General features: G+C 53.3%; 1 protein-coding gene and 1 long non-coding RNA gene across 2 annotated transcripts in view; one reads left to right on the top strand and one right to left on the bottom strand.

The window, feature by feature from the left end:
* Nucleotides 1-6,431, bottom strand: part of LOC142301289 (uncharacterized) — a 35,273-nt gene extending 28,842 nt beyond the window's left edge. The window contains exon 1 of the long non-coding RNA XR_012752740.1: nucleotides 6,371-6,431. This is a non-coding gene — a long non-coding RNA (uncharacterized LOC142301289). The remainder of the gene's footprint in view (nucleotides 1-6,370) is intronic.
* Nucleotides 1-16,201, top strand: part of DDX41 (DEAD-box helicase 41) — a 103,724-nt gene extending 87,523 nt beyond the window's left edge. Inside the window, 4 exon segments of the mRNA XM_075342319.1 lie at nucleotides 14,640-14,789; nucleotides 15,157-15,228; nucleotides 15,320-15,430; nucleotides 15,812-16,201. Of these exon segments, the coding sequence (XP_075198434.1) occupies nucleotides 14,640-14,789; nucleotides 15,157-15,228; nucleotides 15,320-15,430; nucleotides 15,812-15,948 (470 nt within the window). The 3' untranslated portion in view covers nucleotides 15,949-16,201.
* The last annotated feature ends 401 nt before the right edge of the window (nucleotides 16,202-16,602 follow it).

Genomic DNA, 16,602 nt, shown 5'->3' with positions numbered 1-16,602 from the left:
TTTGCCCGTGTCGCGCAACAGATGGGGGCGGGTACCCACACCAGCGATATCGGCACCAATATCGCAGTGTGTAAAGCCCGCTTTCGTCAGAAAGCTGTGGTTATAATTCATTCATAACCTGTGTATTCTTTCTCACCTCCATACCTACAGAACTAGAGATGGCTATCCTTTTGAAAGAAGGGAATTTTGTTACTTACCGTAAATTCCTTTTCTTCTAGCTCTTATTGGGAGACCCAGACGATTGGGGTGTATAGCACTGCCTCCGGAGGCCACACAAAGCAATTACACTAAAAAGTGTAAGGCCCCTCCCCTTCTGGCTATACACCCCCAGTGGGATCACTGGCTCACCAGTTTTAGTGCAAAAGCAAGAAGGAGGAAAGCCAATAACTGGTTTAAACAAATTCTCTCCGAGTAACATCGGAGAACTGAAAACCGTTCACATGAACAACATGTGTACCCGCAAACAAACCAAAAATCCCGAAGGACAACAGGGCGGGTGCTGGGTCTCCCAATAAGAGCTAGAAGAAAAGGAATTTACGGTAAGTAACAAAATTCCCTTCTTCTTCGGCGCTTTATTGGGAGACCCAGACGATTGGGACGTACAAAAGCTGTCCCTGGGTGGGTAAAGAAATACCTCATGTTAGAGCTGCAAGACAGCCCTCCCCTACGGGGAGGCAACTGCCGCCTGCAGGACTCTTCTACCTAGGCTGGCGTCCGCCGAAGCATAGGTATGCACCTGATAATGTTTGGTGAAAGTGTGCAGACTCGACCAGGTAGCTGCCTGGCACACCTGTTGAGCCGTAGCCTGGTGTCGTAATGCCCAGGATGCACCCACGGCTCTGGTAGAATGGGCCTTCAGCCCTGATGGAACCGGAAGCCCAGCAGAACGGTAGGCTTCAAGAATTGGTTCTTTGATCCATCGAGCCAGGGTGGCCTTAGAAGCCTGCGACCCTTTGCGCTTACCAGCGACAAGGACAAAGAGTGCATCCGAACGGCGCAAGGGCGCCGTGCGGGAAATGTAGATTCTGAGTGCTCTCACCAGATCTAACAAATGTAAATCCTTCTCATACCGATGAACTGCATGAGGACAAAACGAAGGCAAAGAGATATCCTGATTAAGATGAAAAGAGGATACCACCTTCGGGAGAAACTCCTGAATGGGGCGCAGCACAACCTTGTCCTGGTGGAAGACCAGGAAGGGAGCCTTGGATGATAGTGCTGCCAGCTCAGACACTCTCCGAAGAGATGTGATCGCTACCAGAAAAGCCACTTTCTGTGATAGTCTAGAAAGTGAAACCTCCCTCAGAGGCTCGAAGGGCGGCTTCTGGAGGGCAACTAGTACCCTGTTCAGATCCCATGGATCTAACGGCCGCTTGTACGGGGGTACGATATGGCAAACCCCCTGTAGGAACGTGCGCACCTTAGGAAGGCGTGCCAAACGCCTCTGAAAAAAGACGGATAGCGCCGAGACCTGACCTTTAAGGGAGCCGAGCGACAAACCTTTTTCTAACCCAGATTGCAGGAAAGAAAGAAAGGTAGGCAATGCAAATGGCCAGGGAGACACTCCCTGAGCAGAGGACCAGGATAAGAATATCCTCCACGTTCTGTGGTAGATCTTAGCGGACGTGGGCTTCCTAGCCTGTCTCATGGTGGCAACGACCCCTTGGGACAATCCTGAAGACGCTAGGATCCAGGACTCAATGGCCACACAGTCAGGTTCAGGGCCGCAGAATTCCGATGGAAAAACGGCCCTTGGGACAGTAAGTCTGGTCGGTCTGGGAGTGCCCACGGTTGGCCGACCGTGAGCTGCCACAGATCCGGATACCACGCCCTCCTCGGCCAGTCTGGGGCGACAAGTATGACGCGGCTGCAATCGGATCTGATCTTGCGTAGCACTCTGGGCAAGAGTGCCAGAGGTGGAAACACATAAGGGAGCCGGAACTGCGACCAATCTTGCACTAGGGCGTCTGCCGCCAGCGCTCTTTGATCGCGAGACCGTGCCATGAAGGTTGGGACCTTGTTGTTGTGCCGTGACGCCATTAGGTCGACGTCCGGCACCCCCCAGCGGCGACAGATTTCCTGAAACACGTCTGGGTGAAGGGACCATTCCCCTGCGTCCATGCCCTGGCGACTGAGGAAGTCTGCTTCCCAGTTTTCTACGCCGGGGATGTGAACTGCGGATATGGTGGAGGCTGTGGCTTCCACCCACATCAGAATCCGCCGGACTTCCTGGAAGGCTTGCCGACTGCGTGTCCCCCCTTGGTGGTTGATGTATGCCACCGCTGTGGAGTTGTCCGACTGAATTCGGATCTGCCTTCCTTCCAGCCACTGCTGGAAGGCTAGTAGGGCAAGATACACTGCCCTGATTTCCAGAACATTGATCTGAAGGGTGGACTCCTGCTGAGTCCACGTACCCTGAGCCCTGTGGTGGAGAAACACTGCTCCCCACCCTGACAGACTCGCGTCTGTCGTGACCACCGCCCAAGACGGTGGTAGGAAGGATCTTCCCTGTGATAATGAGGTGGGAAGAAGCCACCACTGCAGAGAGTCCTTGGCCGTCTGGGAAAGGGAGACTTTCCTGTCCAGGGATGTTGACTTCCCGTCCCATTGGCGGAGAATGTCCCATTGAAGTGGACGCAGATGAAACTGCGCAAACGGAACCGCCTCTATTGCCGCCACCATCTTCCCGAGGAAGTGCATGAGGCGTCTTAAGGAGTGCGACTGACTTTGAAGGAGAGCCTGCACCCCAGTTTGTAGAGACCGCTGCTTGTCCAGCGGAAGCTTCACTATCGCTGAGAGAGTATGAAACTCCATGCCAAGATACGTTAGTGATTGGGTCGGTGACAGATTTGACTTTGGGAAGTTGATGATCCACCCGAACGCCTGGAGAGTCTCCAGTGCAACATTCAGGCTGAGTTGGCATGCCTCTTGAGAGGGTGCCTTGACCAGTAGATCGTCCAAGTAAGGGATCACAGAGTGTCCGTGAGAGTGCAAGACTGCTACCACTGCCGCCATGATCTTGGTGAACACCCGAGGGGCTGTCGCCAGACCAAATGGCAGAGCTACGAACTGAAGATGGTCGTCTCCTATCACGAAGCGTAGAAAGCGTTGGTGCTCTGTAGCAATCGGCACGTGGAGATAAGCATCTTTGATGTCTATTGATGCTAGGAAATCTCCTTGAGACATTGAGGCAATGACTGAGCGGAGGGATTCCATCCGGAACCGCCTGGCGTTCACATGCTTGTTGAGCAGTTTTAGGTCCAGAACAGGACGGAAAGAGCCGTCCTTTTTTGGAACCACAAAGAGATTGGAGTAAAATCCTTGCCCCCGTTCCTGAGGGGGGACCGGGATCACGACTCCTTCTGCTCTTAGAGAGTCCACCGCCTGCAGCAGGGCATCTGCTCGGTTGGGGTGTAGGGAGGTTCTGAAGAACCGAAGTGGAGGCCGAGAACTGAACTCGATTCTGTACCCGCGAGACAAAATGTCTGTTACCCACCGGTCTTTGACCTGTGACAGCCAAATGTCGCAAAAGCGGGAGAGCCTGCCACCGACCGAGGATGCGGAGGGAGGAGGCCGAAAGTCATGAGGTAGCCGCTTTGGAAGCGGTTCCTCCATTTGCTTTCCTGGGGCGTGAGTGAGCCCGCCAGGAATCTGAGCTCCCTTGTTCTTTCTGAGTCCTTTTGGACGAGGAGAATTGGGCCTTGCCCGAGCATCGAAAGGACCGAAACCTCGACTGCCACTTTTTCTGTTGAGGTTTACTTGCTCTGGGCTGTGGTAAGGACGAGTCCTTACCCTTGGACTGTTTTATGATTGATTTCAGCCAATGGCTCACCAAACAGTCTGTCTCTAGATAATGGCAAGCTGGTTAAGCATTTTTTGGAACCAGCATCTGCTTTCCAGTCCTTTAACCACAAGGCTCTGCGCAAAACCACAGAATTGGCGGACGCCATAGCGGTACGGCTCGTAGATTCTAGGACAGCATTGATAGCATAGGTCGCAAACGCAGACATTTGCGAAGTTAGGGACGCCACTTGCGGCACTGCTGGATGTATGATAGCATCCACCTGTGCTAAACCAGCTGAAATAGCTTGGAGTGCCCACACGGCCGCGAATGCTGGAGCAAACGACGCGCCGATAGCTTCATAGACAGATTTCAACCAAAGGTCCATCTGTCTGTCGTTGGCATCTTTAAGTGAAGCGCCATCCTCTACTGCGACTATGGATCTAGCCGCAAGCTTGGAAATTGGGGGATCCACCTTTGGACACTGGGTCCAGCGTTTGGCCACCTCAGAGGGAAAAGGATAACGGGTATCCTTAGAACGTTTAGAGAAACGCTTGTCTGGATGAGCGTCGTTTTTCTGGATCGATTCTCTGAAGTCAGAGTGGTCCAAAAAAGCACTTAATTTACGCTTGGGATACAGGAAATGGAACTTCTCCTGCTGTGCAGCTGCCTCCTCTGCAGAAGGGGCTGGGGGAGAAATATCCAACAGTCTATTAATTGCCGATATAAGGTCATTAACCATGGCGTCACCATCAGGGGCATCCAGATTGAGAGGGGCCTCAGGATTAGAATCCTGATCACCGTCCTCAGTCTCATCACAGAGAGACTCTTCTCGTTGAGACCCTGAGCAGTGTGATGACGTGGAGGGTCTTTCCCAGCGAGCTCGCTTAGGCTGCCTGGGACTGTCATCTGAGTCAGAGACTTCAGCCTGTGATGCTTGAGACCCCCTTGGAGCACGGATTAGTTCCAACTGAGGGGGACCGGAGAGCATAGACACAGCAGTGTCCATGGTCTGAGTAACTGGCCTGGACTGCAAGGTCTCCAGGATTTTTGTCATAGTCACAGACATTTTATCAGCAAAAACTGCAAAGTCTGTCCCCGTCACCGGGGCAGGGTTCACAGGCGACTCTGCCTGGGCTACCACCACAATAGGCTCTGGCTGACGAAGTGCCACTGGGACTGAACATTGCACACAATGTGAGTCATTGGAGCCTGCTGGTAGATTAGCCCTACATGCAGTACAAACAGTGTACACAGCCCGTGCCTTGGCACCCTTGCGTTTTGCGGATGACATGTTGCTGCCTCCTCAGAGCAGTACAGGGTGTCCAGCCAAGAAGCGACCTTACAGTGCAACTATATATATATATATTTGGTACCAAGAAAAAAGTACACTAATATAACACTGAGGCACTAGTGGGGCCAGCACTAAAGTGCTGCTTACCGCCCGCTTAGGAGCGGGTGTGTGGGCGCCGAAATCCCTTTAGTCTGGGTCTCCCAGAGCCTGCTGCCTTTCCCCAGCCAGACCGCATGTGTAATGGCTGCCGGCGTCCTTGTGGAGAGGGGGGGCGGGCCCTGGGCGTATACAGACGAAGAGCGGGAAGCCTGCTTCCCACTGTGCCTAGTGAGAGGGCTGGAGCATGTAAATAAAGCTCCAGCCCTCGGCGCTGCCTATTGAGCAGCGTCTCTCCCCTACCCTGATTGACAGGGTGGGGGCGGGAACGAAGCGGCGCTAGGCCGCAGAAGCCGGGGGCTAAAGTTAGAAGCGCCGCCGCCGTAAAAGCGCGGTCGGCGCAAAGCCCCCGGCGCACCACAAGTCGCAGCTGCGCCGCCGCTCCAGGAGCGGTCGGCGCAGTAGTTCCCAACATGTAACGTCACTCAGCAAAGCTGCAGTGACCTAACCCCAGCGCACAGCGCTACTGTCCCCGGCGCACTATAACGCTCAGCAAGCCTTGAGAGTGTCCGTGCCTGCCGGGGACACAGAGTACCTGAAAGTTGCAGGGCCTTGTCCCTGAACGGCACTCCCGCTCCAAATCCAGCAGGTTCTCTGGGTCTGTGGATGGAGCCCGGCCCCAGGGCTTGGGGGCCGGCAAGATCCCACTTCCACAGAGCCCTCCAGGGGATGTGGAAGGAAAACAGCATGTGGGCTCCAGCCTCCGTACCAGCAATAGGTACCTCAACCTTACAAGCACCATCACGGGTGAGAAGGGAGCATGCTGGGGGCCCCATATGGGCCCTCTTTTCTTCCATCCGATATAGCCAGCAGCTACTGCTGACTACAAACAGTGGAGCTATGCGTGGATGTCTGACCTCCTTCGCACAAAGCAGAAAACTGGTGAGCCAGTGATCCCACTGGGGGTGTATAGCCAGAAGGGGAGGGGCCTTACACTTTTTAGTGTAATTGCTTTGTGTGGCCTCCGGAGGCAGTGCTATACACCCCAATCGTCTGGGTCTCCCAATAGAGCGCCGAAGAAACACTGACTTTGTCCCACGACACCTATTGATAACGTCCATTGATAAGGCAGTATGGAGAAATATTTCAGAAGACTCTCATTTACTAGAAAAAAAAAAATATATACATTGAAAACTTACTGTAGTTCACCAATAAAAATTCTTTAAACTTAGTGTGACAAAGGGAAAATCCGATCACTGAAGCCATCCTCTGTAAGAAAATAAACGACAGATAGGAATGGTTCAATTGTTATAATGTATACAGTGGGCTACGTGCATGGGCATCACTACCACAAACTGCAAGAGGAAGCTGTCACAAACCACCGGGGGGGGGTCACTCAGAAATCCCCCGCGCTGGCTACCAGTACGTCACAATCGGGGGGTAACAAGTGGGGGTCACCCCTCCTTTATACCTCCCGACCGACAGACAGAGCACGTGACGCGCTCTCTAGCGCCCCTCTTATAGTCAGGCCAATTATGGAATTATCCGACAATAAGCAAGGAGGCCGCTATACTACTTATGCCGATTATTGAAGGGTCCCCGGTGAGAGTAAGGTATATATTCCCCCGACCTCCGCGGGCGGAATATATAAAATCTCCCCGAATCTCACTGGCCTCCCCACAATAATCCTTGGCACAATTCGCTGCCACCAACCGATTTACGGTAACTATTAGCCGAACACACAGACGTGGGATTCAAGATCGAGATAACAGAACAGCCCAAGATTAATTATATAATTTAATCAGCCTAAAGCACACTAGAACTACAATATATACAATAGGGAATCTACAGAATATACATATGTCAGAGTACAGTTACAGATAAAGCATGGTTTACAACAGGTATGCAATTCAATCAGTTACCTTGTGCGTCTGGCCACAGGGGGGCGCTGTAGACCAGGTTTCTAGGAACTCCCGCAGATGTTTCCTGCACGTGCCCCCAGCGAAAGAACACTGGAAAATGGCCGAAGTAGGGTTATCAACCTGGCCAAATCCAGGTCCCCTCCTACCTTCGTGACCTCACAGGGAGCACTGCTCCACCCCTGGCTTGAGTTATGGACAATATCCCAACATGGAATATGGGCCATAACTTTGCCTGGGAGCGTCGTAGGCGGACGCCAATGCTCTCATTGTGACAGTTATGAATTTAGCTACAGAACGAGGGGACTCATGACCTGTCTGCCAGTTCCCCATTGGCTGATATCACGCCTGGGGCATTTCCCAATGTCCTGCTCCCATAAAAAGGGTGTGCCGGCATCGTCCGCATGCAGAGACACCATTTTTATGGTTGCCATATTTATCGGAAATATGGCTTGCGAGATATGAACCATTTTTTACTGGAGTCGTTCTGTCTGGCTATTTCCATAGCCTTGCTAACTAGCTAGCAGCTCCTACTACAGGGTGACGGCAGGGAGTCATCCTGTGTCCATTGTTCCCACACCACCTCATCTCCATATCACAGGACATGGCCATGGAGGTGTAAGTGGAACACTGAGAACAAGAAGGGAGGGGGCACTGCCAGGGAGTGATGAGGGATTATGACTGGAGTCATAATTCATCTTCATATCCCGGGATTTGCCTCACACCTCCCCCCTTTTGAGGGCGCTAGGGGGCAGCACACTCCGGTGTTCCCCCGTGCGCCCGTCCGCGACCTCTCCTTGTCGGGACAGCCCGTCTGCGTTACCGTGGTCACGGCCCCTTTTGTGGCGAATGGTGAAGTTGTATTGCTGGAGCGCAAGGCTCCATCGCAACAATCGCCCATTCGTCCCAGAGACGGTGTGCAACCAGCTGAGGGGATTGTGGTCCGTCTCCACGATGAAGTGGCGCCCGTATAGATAGGGTTGCAGACGCTGCAGGGCCCACACTATGGCCAGGCACTCCTTCTCCATCGTGGAATAGGCAACTTCCCTTGGTAACAGCTTCCTGCTCAGGTACAAGACTGGGTGCTCTTGGCTCGCAGAGTCCACCTGGCTGAGCACCGCACCGAGGCCGAAGTCACTGGCGTCGGTCTGTACTACAAACGGCCGCGTGAAGTCGGCTGCCTGTAGCACGGGCGGGCTGGACAGGGCGTCCTTTAGGGCCCGGAAGGCTGTCTCGCAGTCCATTGTCCAATCGACTGCAGAGGGCAGCTTCTTCTTGGTGAGGTCCGTCAAGGGCTTTGCCAGGCTACTATAGCATGGAACAAACCTCCTATAGTACCCAGCGGTCCCCAAGAAGGACATCACCTGCTTCTTGGTCCTGGGGGTGGGCCAGGATGCGATGGCTTCCACTTTCTCAGGCTCGGGCTTCAGTGTTCCCCCGCCTACCCGGTGACCGAGGTACTGGACCTCGCTCATGGCCAGCTGACACTTGCCCGGCTTGATGGTCAAACCTGCCCGGTGGATCCGCCTGAGCACCTGTGCTAGATGCTCTAGGTGGTCCTCCCAGGTGGGACTGAAGACGACAATGTCATCCAGGTACGCGGCCGCGTACCCTTCAAGTCCCTTGAGCAGGGTGTTGACCATCCGCTGGAAAGTGGCAGGGGCATTCCTCATCCCGAATGGCATCACCGTGGACTCGTACAGTCCAAATGGGGTAATAAAGGCAGAGCGTTCCCTGGCCTTGCGAGTCAGGGGGATCTGCCAATATCCCCGGCTCAGGTCCATGATGGTCAGGTACTGAGCCCCGGCCAACTGATCGAGCAGGTCATCGATGCGTGGCATTGGGTACGCATCGGCGACCGTGACAGCATTGAGCCCCCTGTAGTCCACGCAGAACCGAGTGGTTCGGTCCTTCTTAGGGACGAGGACTACAGGCGAGGCCCAAGCGCTGTTGGATGCCTGGATCACCCCCAGCTTCAGCATCTCGTCAATCTCCTGGCGCATGTGTTGCTGCACCTCCAGGGAGACCCGATATGCTGAACGCCGGATCGGGGGATGATCCCCAGTGTCCACGTGATGGACAGCCAAGTCAGTCCTTCCGGGCTGGTTGGTAAACAACCCCCGGAAGGGGTGTAGGGTGGCCCACAGCTGGGACCGTTGGTCCTCCAAGAGCTGGTGGCCAACCTCCACATCCTCAATGGATCCGCCTGCCCTAACCTGGGCTAGCATATCCAAGAGGGTTTCCGCTTCTCCCTCCTCGGGCAGGTTGCACACGGGGAGCGCACATGCCTCCCGCTCATGATGTGCCTTCATCATGTTCACATGGAAGGGCTTCCGCCTTCCACGGGCAGGGTCCAGGGTGACCAGGTACGTCACAGGGTTGAGCTGCTGGTACACGAGGTATGGGCCTTCCCAGGCTGCCTGAAGCTTGTCCTGTGGTACGGGGACCAGTACCCACACCTTTTGACCCACTTGGTAGGTCCTCTCACAAGCGTTCTGGTCGTACCAACGCTTCTGATCGGCCTGGGCTTGAGCCATATTGTCGTGTACCAGTTGCGTCAAGGCCTGCATTTTGTCCCGGAAGCGCATGACATACTCGATAACCGACACTCCAGGGGTGGCCAAATCCCCTTCCCAAGCCTCTTTCACCAGAGCCAGGGGGCCCCGCACACGTCGCCCGTACAGGAGCTCAAACGGTGAGAATCCTGTTGAGGCCTGTGGAACCTCCCGGTAAGCAAATAACAGGTGTGGGAGATACCGCTCCCAGTCACGCCCATGGGAGTCGACCAACATCTTAAGCATCTGCTTTAAGGTGCCATTGAACCGCTCGCACAGGCCATTAGTCTGTGGATGGTACGGGCTGGCCACCAGATGTCGCACCTGGACTTGCTTACAGAGGGCCTCCATCAGCTGGGACATGAATTGGGTCCCCCGGTCAGTGAGCATTTCCTGGGGAAAACCCACTCGGGAGAAAATCTCCAGCAATGCGGTGGCCACCTTGTCAGCCCGAATGGACGACAAGGCCACTGCTTCTGGGTACCGGGTGGCATAGTCCACTACCGTCAGTATGAAGCGTTTCCCGGAGCTGCTGGGGATGGCCAGCGGGCCGACCAGATCCACAGCCACCCTCCTGAAAGGCTCATCGATGATTGGCAGAGATACCAGTGGGGCTTTGGGGCGTGGCCCCGCCTTCCCCACTCTCTGACAGGTTTCACACGAACGGCAGTAGGCAGCCACATCGGCCCCCATTTTTGGCCAGTAGAAATGCTGGTTTAACCTGGCCTTGGTCTTAGCGATCCCTAGGTGTCCGGCCATCGGAATCTCATGTGCGATCCGCAACAACTCCGTCCGGAACGGATAGGGTACCACCAACTGTCGGTCCCTGGGCCACGCCTCCGGTGAACCCTGCTGGACCGTGGCCCGGTACAGCCGTCCTTGGTCCCAGACCACTCGCTCCGGGTCCGAGTCCGAGGGAGGCTGGGCCGCCTGCTCCTTAAGAGCTTTCAGGCTGTCGTCAGCTTCTAACGCTGCCTGAAACCCCTGACTAGATGTGGCCAGAATCGACGAGACTGTCACATCTTCGGTCAGTACCCCGGGACCTGTGTCCTGGCCTCCACCTGACTCGGCTGCCACTTGGTCAGAAGGGGAAGAGCTATCGGACCTCCGGGAGGCCCCTTGGCTTCCAGCACTCCCACCGCGGGTGACAGCGGCCACAGCCGCTGCGACCGTGGGTCGTGCCTGCTCCTCCTCCGTTCCTGACCAAGTCGCCGGTTCAGGCAGACCTACCTGGCTTCCTGACACCCCGGTTGTGGGGGAACCATGCACCGAGATCTTACCTGGGAGCACTTCCGCTCCTGGACCGGCCCCAATCTCACCTGCCTGTTCCCCTCCTGCAGCAACAGAACCCCGCTGTGAAATCTCTGGGGACCCCACATTTGCTGTGGTAGCCCCCACCCCACACACTGGTCCTCCCCCTGCAGCACCCTGCTCTCTGCTTATCCCTGCAGAGGGCAACAGATCCCAGCTCACAGGCTGGTTACTTGTAGAGGCATTGTCACACCTTTCTCTGACCCCCTCCCCTGTCACAGCTGCAGCTGAGTGTGTGTCTATGGTGTCTATGCAAGCAGAAATATCAGAGTTCACTCCCTCCTCCCTTACATCATTCATAGATAACACATTAACATTGTTAGGAGTCATGTCAGTACGGGCTGAAGGTTCAGCCCTTGGGGGGGGCCCAAACTGGGAGGTTATCTGCCCCAAATCTGTCCCAAGTAGCACGTTTGCAGGGATCCGATCAGTTACCCCCACCTCCCTCACCCCCCGCCCTGCGCCCCAGTCCACATAAATGTCAGCAACAGGCAGCGCCGGGTCAGTGCCTCCAATCCCGGAGACAGCGAGGGTTTTTCCAGGGATCAAGTCTTGGGGGGACACCATCTCAGGCCGCACCAGAGTCACCTCCGAGGCGCTGTCTCGCAGTCCTATGGTCACAGACCGGCCGACGGTGACAAGTTGGAAGCTGTCCAGGGACCTACCACCACCCCCACCCACACAATACACCTTGGGCGGCCCTTGGGACGGGGACGGAGCCGGGGCCTTGGGACGCTGAGGGCACATGGCCTTGAAGTGTCCAGGTAGGTTGCACTGGTGGCACCGTCTTGGTTCTGCCACGGGCCTGGAGAGGGGAGTTGAGGGGGACACCCCCTGCAGTCTAGGGGCAGGTGGGGCAGTCGCAGAGTTCATCTTACCCCCTCTCCAGGTGCTGCTGGTGGCCGCTCTCCTGGCCTCAGGGGCCCGGTTGTTGGTGTAGTCATCGGCAAGGGCAGCTGTAGCCGTGGACCCCTTTGGCTTCTGGTCTCGGATGAACTGGCGGAGATCCTCAGGGCAGTTCCACAAGAGTTGCTCCGTGATGAACAAGTCCAGGATCTCCGGTCCGGTGGAAAGCTGCAGGCCTTGGGTCCAGTGGTCGGCAGCTCGGGCAAGTGCCCGCCGGTGGTCAGCCCAGGAGTCCTTTGGTCCCTTCTGTAGGCTCCGGAACTTCTTGCGGTAGGACTCTGGAGTGAGGTTGTACTGTTGGATCAGGGCCCGCTTGATGGTGTCGTAGCCCTGATCTGCCTCAGCAGGCAAGTCCCCAAGGATATCCAGGGCCTTACCCCTTAAACGGGGGGTCAGGTATTTGGCCCACTGGTCCTTGTCCAGATGGTGCTGCAAGCAAGTCCGTTCAAAAGCAGTCAAGAAAGAGTCCAAGTCTCCATCCTTCTCCAGCACTGGGAAGTCCTCAACACGGACCTTTGGAAGTTTGGTGTCTCGAAGGTCACGTGTGGCTGATGAGGGCCGGAGCTGAGCTAGCTGCAGCTGGTAGTCACGCTCTGCCTGGCGCTCTTCACGCGCTGCCTGCCGCTCCGCAGCCTCAGCCTCACGCGCTGCTTGCCGCTCTGCCCTGCGCTCTGCCAGGAGTCCCTTGTAGCCCTCCTGGTCTCCAGCCTGGAGAAGGGCCATAGCCATTTGAAGAAGGCTATCCGAGCCTCCCAGGCTCGGTGGAATGGCACGTGGTGATCTGCGGCCCGCTGCGGAGCCTGGTGATTCACTGTCCCTTGCAGAGCGGAGGGCTGGCATCTGGCTCGTTGAGGACCCTTGGGTGAGCTGCTCCTCATCTTGTCCATAATTGCCAGCTTGTGCGCTGTCCTCTGCAGAACGGTTTTCTGGCGTCGAGCTCCTGGAGGACTCGTGGGCAACCTCCTCATTACTGCCCACAGCACCGTCCTCCCTCTCTTCGGCTCCTGCTTTAGCATTGGCCAGTTGCATAGCTCTGCTCCTGGTGCCATCAGCCATTCTTGCAGACTTTTGGTCACTGACACAGAACTGACACCTGATGCCTCCACACACCTTACAGTATCTGCACTCTGACACTCTAGTGTTGAGCTAGTCTGAAGACCCCAGCAGCCACAGCTGCTGCAGGCAGTCTTTAGTGTCTGGGAGTATGGGTCTCACACTCACACACACTATTATCTCGATCCCACCGCTATGCCACCAATATGTCACAAACCACCGGGGGGGGGTCACTCAGAAATCCCCCGCGCTGGCTACCAGTACGTCACAATCGGGGGGTAACAAGTGGGGGTCACCCCTCCTTTATACCTCCCGACCGACAGACAGAGCACGTGACGCGCTCTCTAGCGCCCCTCTTATAGTCAGGCCAATTATGGAATTGCCCGACAATAAGCAAGGAGGCCGCTATACTACTTATGCCGATTATTGAAGGGTCCCCGGTGAGAGTAAGGTATATATTCCCCCGACCTCCGCGGGCGGAATATATAAAATCTCCCGAATCTCACTGGCCTCCCCACAATAATCCTTGGCACAATTCGCTGCCACCAACCGATTTACGGTAACTATTAGCCGAACACACAGACGTGGGATTCAAGATCGAGATAACAGAACAGCCCAAGATTAATTATATAATTTAATCAGCCTAAAGCACACTAGAACTACAATATATACAATAGGGAATCTACAGAATATACATATGTCAGAGTACAGTTACAGATAAAGCATGGTTTACAACAGGTATGCAATTCAATCAGTTACCTTGTGCGTCTGGCCACAGGGGGGCGCTGTAGACCAGGTTTCTAGGAACTCCCGCAGATGTTTCCTGCACGTGCCCCCAGCGAAAGAACACTGGAAAATGGCCGAAGTAGGGTTATCAACCTGGCCAAATCCAGGTCCCCTCCTACCTTCGTGACCTCACAGGGAGCACTGCTCCACCCCTGGCTTGAGTTATGGACAATATCCCAACATGGAATATGGGCCATAACTTTGCCTGGGAGCGTCGTAGGCGGACGCCAATGCTCTCATTGTGACAGTTATGAATTTAGCTACAGAACGAGGGGACTCATGACCTGTCTGCCAGTTCCCCATTGGCTGATATCACGCCTGGGGCATTTCCCAATGTCCTGCTCCCATAAAAAGGGTGTGCCGGCATCGTCCGCATGCAGAGACACCATTTTTATGGTTGCCATATTTATCGGAAATATGGCTTGCGAGATATGAACCATTTTTTACTGGAGTCGTTCTGTCTGGCTATTTCCATAGCCTTGCTAACTAGCTAGCAGCTCCTACTACAGGGTGACGGCAGGGAGTCATCCTGTGTCCATTGTTCCCACACCACCTCATCTCCATATCACAGGACATGGCCATGGAGGTGTAAGTGGAACACTGAGAACAAGAAGGGAGGGGGCACTGCCAGGGAGTGATGAGGGATTATGACTGGAGTCATAATTCATCTTCATATCCCGGGATTTGCCTCACAGAAGCCCAAAACTTCTATAGGAAGACTGTAGAGTAAAGACAAATGATTCTCTAATGACAGGGACCATATATGCTTCCTGATCCCGGAGAATCCTAAAATGGGTTGTTTCCAAAATGGATCAAAAGTCCAACCCTGGAGCGGTCTCTGACGGAGCTCACTTTGCCTGCAGGAGCTTGTGTGCTGTTAAAAGGAAGTAGGAAGTCATTTTTGTGTTAACTGTTTTTATTATTTTATTTTTTTTTAGACCAGGAGGAGCGAACCAAAGCTATTGAGGCTTTCAGGGAAGAAAAGAAAGATGTCTTGGTCGCTACAGATGTTGCTTCCAAAGGTTTAGACTTTCCAGCTATCCAACATGTGGTCAACTATGATATGCCTGAAGAGATTGAGAATTATGGTGAGTTTTGAATACCTAGTGATGACTGATTATTGGGATGTAAGGAAATAAGTGTCTGCCATGAAAGAAAGCAGGCTCTTCAAGGAGCAGCATAATGATAACCATAAAATATTTGTTCCATTCCAATGTATTCTTATAGGATCGCCTCTTATGAAAAAAAAAAGAAAAAAAAAAAAGGGGGGGAACATTTTAGGACATCTAAACTGCGCACACATATCTCTCACATGAATTCAAGACTATCTATCCTGATAAAATGCAGGGAATCGTGCTTTGTAACGTTTATGGGATTTTGTATGGTCTGTCCCTGTGATACTGATACTCTATTGGTATATGGCTGCTTTAGCTAACTACATCTCTTTATATCTAGTTCACAGAATAGGACGCACAGGGCGATCTGGTAACACAGGAATCGCTACCACTTTCATTAACAAGGCATGTGGTAAGTGTTCCTGCAGATATGATATAGTATGTAGGCATTAGTGTATGGCCATGCTGCCTGATTTCTGTAGTTAACCTTCCTTCTCCCGCAGATGAGTCTGTATTGATGGACTTGAAAGCTCTTCTTATGGAGGCGAAGCAGCGCGTGCCCCCTGTCTTGCAGGTGCTGAACACCAGTGACGAGACCATGCTGGACATCGGAGGTGAGTAACACAAAGCCTCTCCCTCTCATTTTATGGGTTAGCTTTGTCTATTTGCATTCATTGTTTAGGGATTTTCACACAACTGAGAAGAACTGAATCTGAAAGATTAACGTTTGTAACTGATTGATCATAATGAGTGCCCTTAGGATGTGAAGCAATTATGATAAAGGGTGGTGCTGTAGAAGATGTGACTGTAGTATGTTGGAGCGTTGTGCCTACTCAGAAAGGACAGGAAAAAGAAACAAGTGTTACGGTTTTACGGGATCGTCTTGTGAATACATGGACTAGATAGTGGACAGCCCTATGTTCACAGACGGGACAGGTCCATGCTCTAGAAGCCTTGTTGTGCTGAGATTGTAACTGTGTCTTCTCTTTTCCTAGATGAACGAGGCTGTGCATTTTGTGGAGGTTTGGGCCATCGTATTACAGACTGTCCCAAGTTGGAGGCTATGCAGACCAAGCAAGTCAGCACCATTGGAAGGAAGGACTACTTGGCTACCAGTTCCATGGACTTTTAAGGGAAGAACTCTACCTGTGGGACTTGTTTGCTTTGAAAACCTTGACTGTAATATGCCAACTCTTTGCCTCTACTCCACTGAGGCAAAATCTCAAGTTTCTGTGAAACGCTGTATCTGATAAAATGTAAAAATATAGATCTCCCCAAAACCAGACATGGCAGTAGATAATCTTTATTCTCTTTTTAGCTGCTGCCATGTTCATCCATCATTGTCTTGTTTAATGTTTATACTACATAATAAAAGTGCAAAATTTCTGCGGATTTTTGTGGAATTTTTTTAACATATATATTTTAAACTAAAGTGGTTATCACATATCTGCAAGTTGCCACCTAGGATAGTTGATAATTGTTCTGATTGCAGGTGTTCCGACTGCCTGGGCCCTAAAATGATTGCATGAAGCGGTGGGTGCACATAACGTCACTTTGCCACTCGTTGTCTATCTGACGGCCAGTCACAGCTAAGAGCTGCATTCGGCAGAACAACAGACAGTACGTGGCCACTGTCCCATTCTGGACGGTCATTCCAGATCCTTGTAATTTGACACAACCCTTTTAAGATTACTAGAATTATCGTAATTGTCTCTCCAGTAAAGGAGACAAACTCTAGCACAGCGCCACCTATTGGAAGTAGCGATCCTAAAAGTCACAAGTGGAT

Source organism: Anomaloglossus baeobatrachus, chromosome 4 (genome assembly GCF_048569485.1).
Source record: "Anomaloglossus baeobatrachus isolate aAnoBae1 chromosome 4, aAnoBae1.hap1, whole genome shotgun sequence".
Lineage (NCBI taxonomy): Eukaryota > Metazoa > Chordata > Amphibia > Anura > Aromobatidae > Anomaloglossus > Anomaloglossus baeobatrachus.
Note: the sequence above shows the minus strand (reverse complement) of the source record. Positions and strands in the feature narration are given on the sequence as shown.